The sequence below is a fragment of the Phyllopteryx taeniolatus genome, chromosome 11, assembly GCF_024500385.1.
Source record: "Phyllopteryx taeniolatus isolate TA_2022b chromosome 11, UOR_Ptae_1.2, whole genome shotgun sequence".
NCBI classification, from domain to species: Eukaryota; Metazoa; Chordata; class Actinopteri; order Syngnathiformes; family Syngnathidae; genus Phyllopteryx; species Phyllopteryx taeniolatus.
The window spans coordinates 15,846,829-15,853,506 of NC_084512.1; the positions used below are offsets into that span (position 1 = coordinate 15,846,829).

Consider the following 6,678-nt stretch of genomic DNA (forward strand, 5'->3'; position numbering starts at 1 on the left):
CACTAACATGTTTTTGGAATGTACCCGGCGAAGGTTAACTGGGAGTTAAATGGTACATTTTTATTAGATAACAGAAAAATAAATGACAGTAGTCTAAAATGTCATATCACATTGTATCTGTATGTAATGCATAAAAATATTTAACTCAACTTTTTTAAATTGATGTACAAAGAGGATTCCTTTAAAAGGTAATATTTTTTTTGCTCTCCAAAACAGCAACACATATTTCTTCTAAATTAGACAGATAATTATCAGATTTTCATTTTATGGCACTTATTCACCAAGATTAATCTGTATCATCATAAAAATTGATGTAGAGGTACATTGAAATCACATCATCTCACATTAATCTCTTTGTCCGAACAGCATTATTCTTTTAAAGCTTTGACTCTGTTGGCTGTGCTGGACGAGTGGATGACGAGTAGTGAGCGAGGAGCCTGTCGGCTTCCCTCCAACCAGAGAGAAGAGCTCCATGGACGGTGGAGAAGTAGGAGGGATGAGTCGCCTCTCCAGCAAACAACACCTGCAGCGGCTGGAAAGGACACACCAGACAGTTTGTGATTCTTGAGTTGATATTAACTTTTTTTTTTTCGTGTTTAAAATGTCAGTACTTGCGAGAGTGATCGCTTGGATGGCAGAGGCTCCATCATGTTCTCAAAGTCCTGCAATGAGCAGCCCCTTGAAGGGTAACTGTATGATCCGCATGTCCAGGGGTCATGACACCATTGAGACCTAAGGACTCCCCGCGGAGTAATTATGGGATTACCTAAACACACACAGGGACAGAATTAATAAAAAAAAAAAAAAAGTCCAGCTTGTGCAGTCAAGCTATAAAAGACAGTTACTCATTCACCTGTAAACCTGCGGACGAGTTGTGTGACGGCGTGCAGGACCTCCTGCTCAGACAAAGTCTCCATATAACTTGCCTCATGCCCAGCGATCCAGCCACACAAAACATGGCCGAACCTGAGGGTGTAAAGATTTTTTTTTTAATCTACCAAACAAAACATACAACAACAACAACTTCTATATTGTCACTCTTGAATAAAAAAATATCCACCAAATCATTTTCTATATCGCTTTTCCTCATTAGGGTCGTGGGTGAGCTGGAGCCTATCCCAGCATTTTGTCGTCTTTTTTAATGAATGGTTTAATGAATGGCCATTCCTAAAATTCTTCTCGCACTCATGGGAACCCAAACTGCATACCTTTCAGTGGGTTTTAACACAGTAAAGCCAAACAATTTCTTTATCCAGGATCCTGGAATATCCTCCACCTGGTCCACCATGGCATCCTGAACAACGTGATGACAGATAGCAGATTACCGGTAAATTTTAGGTTGTAAAGTTGTATCATCAAAGGTAAGCGATAAGCATATTATATATATCTATATACAGTGGGTCGCAGTACATAATCACAATTGTGCCTTGACAAAGATAACATTCCGATTTGAAAGTGTCAGAGATATTCATTTAAACTGCCCTAAAACAGTACAGAAGTAGTAAGTCCACAGCTTCATTCATTGACTCACCTCATCTTCCCACACCATGTAGATGACCTCGCAATCCTCCTCCCACCAGGGCGAATCAAATTCCACAAATATTTTATTGTTGGTGCCAAAGCCTAATCTCTGGATGGAGTGCATTTTGTGCAGAGGAAGAGGAGGACGGAACAGTGACATATGGTGCTTCTTTAAGTAGCCTGACCAAACAGAAGCAAGAATAGTTTGATCGTTATTTCAGGAGGAGCAACTGAAGGAAGTCCTGACTTGTGCTAATACCTAAAGGAATTGCGACGACCACATGATCAGCTGCCACCATCTCCCCATCGTCGCATTCGATGTTCACGTGTGCGCCTCTCTTGTCAGAGTTGTTCCAGTGGATGCAGCGAGCGGGCTGGTTGTAGGTCACCACACCAGCAGGCAGCTCTGACATCAGCTTTCGGACTAGACCTTCATAACCTCTGAAAAAAGGCAGAATACAACACAGGACATGAGATTAATGGTCGAATGTTGGAGGAGGATGTTACTTTCAGTGCCTACCATTACAAAACGTTGCTAAATTTGTTACAAGATTCACGACATTTCAATTAAGTCCTGCTAAGGCCATAGTGATTTTATTTAAAAAATAAATACATAAAAATATGATGCTATAAAGAAATACTATATGTTTTGGGGATTTAAAAAAAAAAAAAAATCCTCAGCGGTTTTGTTTTTAGAAAGACATGAAGGGTCGCATCAAATATTCTTACAAATCATATACACGTATGGCTCAAAGGCCACAGGTTGCCCACCCTTGATGTAAATTAATAACTCTGGATGACAATCCATAACATGCTGTTATCCCAACGTTTTTTTAAGGAAATCTATTTATATCTCATAAACAATCGCTCACGCTCAATTAGAAACGGCATGGTTGTAGATGACCACAATGCATCCTACATCCTCCAATTCTGCTGAACACTGAGATTTACAAGTATCTTTGAATGCATCACTTCCTGCGTGCAGGGACGAGAGAGTTGACTGCTTTGTTTTGGCGTCGGTTTCGTCACTTTATCAAACAATGTGAGATAAATTTACCAGAAACAGTTATTGAGGTACAGGATATGTACAGTATGCATGTTTCATGTATACTAGGTTGGACTACAAACCCTGGAAAGGTGCAGTCACATCCCAGTGTTGTTTTATAGAGGCCATTACCACCCAAGCCCAGGTCATCCAAGCTGTGAGTACCACTAATGCAACACTCCACCTTCAACATGGTGCTGATCATGCACCGCTGCAAAGATATTTTATTGTCTGCTTTCCACTTCTTGACTGATCTTTGTAGCACCTGCACCCAAACAAGACAAAACTTTACTGTCAAGTTATGGTCGAACATGGACATGATGGTCCTACCTCCGCACGTATAAATTGGCCCATGCTGGGCCAGGGTTCCCCCCCCTCCTGAAACTCTGAACTCTCAGCCAGAAGTTCTTTAAACATCTCTACAGCAGGGAACACATCCTCAAAGCTCACCTTGCGACCTTTTAATTAAGAGGAACAGCACATGAGTTCAGCATTTTTGGTTGGAAAAGAGACTCAGATGTTTTCTCAAGAGTGACCTGAGCTGGTGAAGACATTGGGGATCCAGGGAGGATGTCCTCCGATGTCCATCGCCTGGTTCTCTGGGGTGAGAGCGTCTGGACTCAGCAGGCCGTATTGCCGAGCCAAACAAAATACTGGGTTCTCTTCGGACGGTCCGTGGATCCAGTTGGCCCCTATCTCCACAATGTTATCACCTACGTACACACAAAAGACATAAGAATAATAGCGGTGAGGTATTGTGAACTCCAGCTTTCTGACACATTCCAAAAACCTGTTTGTTAAACTCACTGAAGACTAAATTAAACATAGGTGTGAATATGAAAGGCTGTCTGTCTCTATTTGCTCTGCCGATTGGCTGGCAACCAGTCCAAGATGAACTTCAACTTTAGCCCAACTCCGCTCACAAGCTTTACAGCCGAACTTACTGTTTTTCATTCGTTTAAATTTTTTTATTTATGTCCTAGAAGTGTTTTTCATTTACCTATTTACTGCAGTTATGACTTTACGACTACGTTGGGCGAGGTTCGTGGCGTACAAGCTCGAGTTACGTCGCCATCGTAGGAACGGAACACCGTAGTTAACCAAGGAGCCAAGGTGAGTGGATTCGTGTTTGTGATAACAGAGTCCCTTGTAGATAGATATACACACAAGGGACTCAAGAGATAAGGTTGGGTCAGTGTTTTACTCACCAAATTTTCCCGTTTTAATCCTCCCCCCGCTTCTTCCGGTCGCTTCGAGTATCCGCACATGATTAAATCCTGCTTTAACGAGTCTGTGTGCCGCTGCTATCCCCGATATACCGCATCCTGTGATTACTACTCTAGCGTCGACACCCGTGGACGACATGACCAGGCCAGACTAAGATTCGTCAAGCGCACTCCAACCGGACGTTGGTCTGCTTCCGGCTGCAAGTGAGGTGACTTCTGGTGGTGAGTTTCCAAATAAAGGTCTTCTCTTGGACTTCGGGGTGACAGTCATCCATCCATTTTCCGGGGGGGGCGGGGCACCCTGAACTGGTCGCCAGACAATCTCAGGGCACATATAAACCAACAACCATTCCTACCATGCATGTTTTTGGGCTGTAGGTGGAAACCGGCGTACCCGGAGAAAACCAACACTAAACATTATTTTGTAAAAATATATTAATAAAACCAATTAAAAGTCCACATTAAATGTTGTATTACTAACATTTAATTACAAATTTAAATTTTCATACAACTGTATTTAATAATTTTTTTAAAACAGAGATTTTTCCAAAAATCATCCACTTAATTAGATATACATGGACATCTATTTAAAACCAATACAAAAGCAGTATATTAAAAAAATGTGCCTTGAGAAGCACAATGTTTATTCTACTGTCAGCTCGGTATTGATATATTTTTTTATGAATTTAGTTTTTGTTTGCAAACGTGTAATAAGAATTACAAAATAATAAAGTTAGAACTATTACCAGGAAACAATAATATTATGGGGAAATAAAATTAAAAAAATACCTCAAATCTAAATTTTTATGAGAGTAAAGTATTAATATTTGGAGAAAAAAATACATACACAGGGATCTTCAGTTACCGTCACGCAACACTGGAGGTCACTCTCAATTACCTCCATACTTACTGTTTTTCATTTGGTTGTTTTAAATGGCCCAGAATGGAATTCCATCATAAATTGAGGTCCCTATCTCTATTTTTTTTTCTTTCTTTTCCATGCTTGGCAATAGTAATATAGTTTACCAGAACTGCATAGCATCCTTATATTGTGCTTAGTTTATTGAACTCCATGGGATTATTGCTATGTCCGTTGAGATGTTTTTTTGTTTGTTTGTTTTTACATTTCCTGTATTGGATCTTTTTTAATTGTGCCTATCTATCCAGTGTTGTTGTGATCTACAAATCTGAATATGGTCTAAAAATCATGTTAAATGCAGAAAGCAACATTTTGTGAAAAAGTTCCGTTGTGTTGTAGGAGATGCATTTTATATTTTCTCCTATAGAGTATCTGTTTACATCTGACATAAACTTGTTAAACAATAATAAAATATAAATAAATAATACAAAAATATTCAGATAGAAGTTGAAGTAAATGTTTGGCCAACAGGTGGCATTATAGGGAAGGCCTTTATGGCCTTTGTACAGTAGAGGTCCTCCCTTCCCTTCCTGCAGTTGGAATGTGTAAGAGACCGGTTTGATTGTCTGTGTTAGTAAGACTTCTGTGTCAGTATTTTTAAAAAGTAGTCTTTCAAAAAGCGCACTAAGGTAGTGTATATTGTTTTACTGCTGGAGAGTGGATGTAAACTTTATTAAAATGAGAATTAAGGAGGAGCTCACCTGGGTAAACAATACTTATTTATAAGGCTGACCTAGTGTAGAATATTTTACCCAATACAATATCGTAATTAGTATGGATTTTAAAAGGAGACTTGAATTTTTTTTCTGAATTTAAAACAGTTCCCGTGTCTTTCATCAAACCACCCCCCCCCCCCCCCCCCCCCCCCCCCACCCCCCCAACCCCCCAAGATAAAGAATTATAGCATACTTACGCTATTACTTGTCAACTAAAATCAGACGGTTTTTAGGGGCAGATCTGTCTCTTGCAAGTCCGACTTTCATTACCATGAGAACCGGGGCAGGCATGGGTTTTGGAACTATAGAGAGGCTTCATGTGCTCTCACTCGTCATCTCGCTGGCAAGTGGATGCGTAATAGTGGGCTGGATCTTGCTGGCAAGTGTCTGTGTTCCAGCAGGCTGGATCTCCCCAGTGAGTGTGCGCGTTTCGGCCGGCTGCTTGCATCTATTTGTGGAAGCGGAGTCCAGAGTGTGGGAAAAAAAGCGAGAACCTGTAAAGACAATAGAAATATTCTATGTGGGGCATGGACTCAGGCCATCGCTTGAAAGTGGCTCTGGATCTTGGTGGAAAGACTGGGTGTGGGGTTGGTTATTTTGTAATTTAGCCCATGGATGGGTTTAATTTCACAGTTGATAGGCACACAGACATGCCAGAGACCCATCTTTTTTATACAAACTAAAAGTACATTTTACATAATATGACCCCTTTAACAGACCATGTTTAAAGATTTACATACTGTACATATGCGCAAATCATTAGATTTCATCCATCCATCCATCCATTTTCTGAGCCGCTTCTCCTCACTAGGGTCGCGGGCGTGCTGGAGCCTATCCCAGCTGTCATCGGGCAGGAGGCGGGGTACACCCTCAACTGGTTGCCAGCCAATCGCAGGGCACATAGAAACTAACAACCATTCGCACTCACAGTCATGCCTACGGGCAAGTTAGAGTCTCCAATTAATGCATGTTTTTGGGATGTGGGAGGAAACCGGAGTGCCCGGAGAAAACCCACGCAGGCACGGGGAGAACATGCAAACTCCACACAGGCGGGGACGGGGATTGAACCCCGCACCTCAGAACTGTGAGGCTGACGCTCTAACCAGTCGGCCACCGTGCCGCCCATTAGATTTCATTTACTTTTAATTTCTCGTCTGTGGGATTGCATTAAACAACACGGTGAAACAACACTTGTTTGTGCCAAATGTGTCTGCTGTATATTCCTGCTGGAGTACTGACTGAGGGGAAAGG

General features: G+C 41.4%; 1 protein-coding gene across 2 annotated transcripts; it reads right to left on the minus strand.

The window, feature by feature from the left end:
- Window positions 1–39: 39 nt before the first annotated feature.
- Window positions 40–6,122, minus strand: paox (polyamine oxidase). 2 transcript variants are annotated; one of them, XM_061789027.1, is made up of 10 exons: window positions 5,625–6,122; window positions 3,103–3,279; window positions 2,897–3,024; window positions 2,650–2,831; window positions 1,781–1,962; window positions 1,532–1,701; window positions 1,209–1,294; window positions 854–966; window positions 612–766; window positions 40–532 (listed from the first exon to the last, which is right to left on the minus strand). In XM_061789027.1, the coding sequence occupies exons 2-10, from the start codon at window positions 3,152–3,154 to the stop codon at window positions 377–379; spliced, it is 1,224 nt and encodes a 407-aa protein (XP_061645011.1). In that variant the 5' UTR covers window positions 3,155–3,279; window positions 5,625–6,122; the 3' UTR covers window positions 40–376. The 2 variants fall into 2 exon arrangements, with proteins under 2 accessions (XP_061645011.1, XP_061645010.1); XM_061789026.1 differs by lacking the exon at window positions 5,625–6,122 and adding an exon at window positions 3,775–4,013.
- Window positions 6,123–6,678: the final 556 nt, after the last annotated feature.

Bases quoted from the DNA above. Each gene is read 5' to 3' on its own strand.
- paox (XM_061789026.1), bottom strand. From the start codon at position 3,931: ATGTCGTCCACGGGTGTCGACGCTAGAGTAGTAATCACAGGATGCGGT. The intron at 1,963-2,649 runs GTTTGTAGTCCA...GCCTTTTTTCAG, and splicing joins TGTGACTGCACCTTTCCAGG to AGGTTATGAAGGTCTAGTCC. The intron at 1,295-1,531 runs GTGAGTCAATGA...CACGTTGTTCAG, and splicing joins ACATGGTGTGGGAAGATGAG to GATGCCATGGTGGACCAGGT.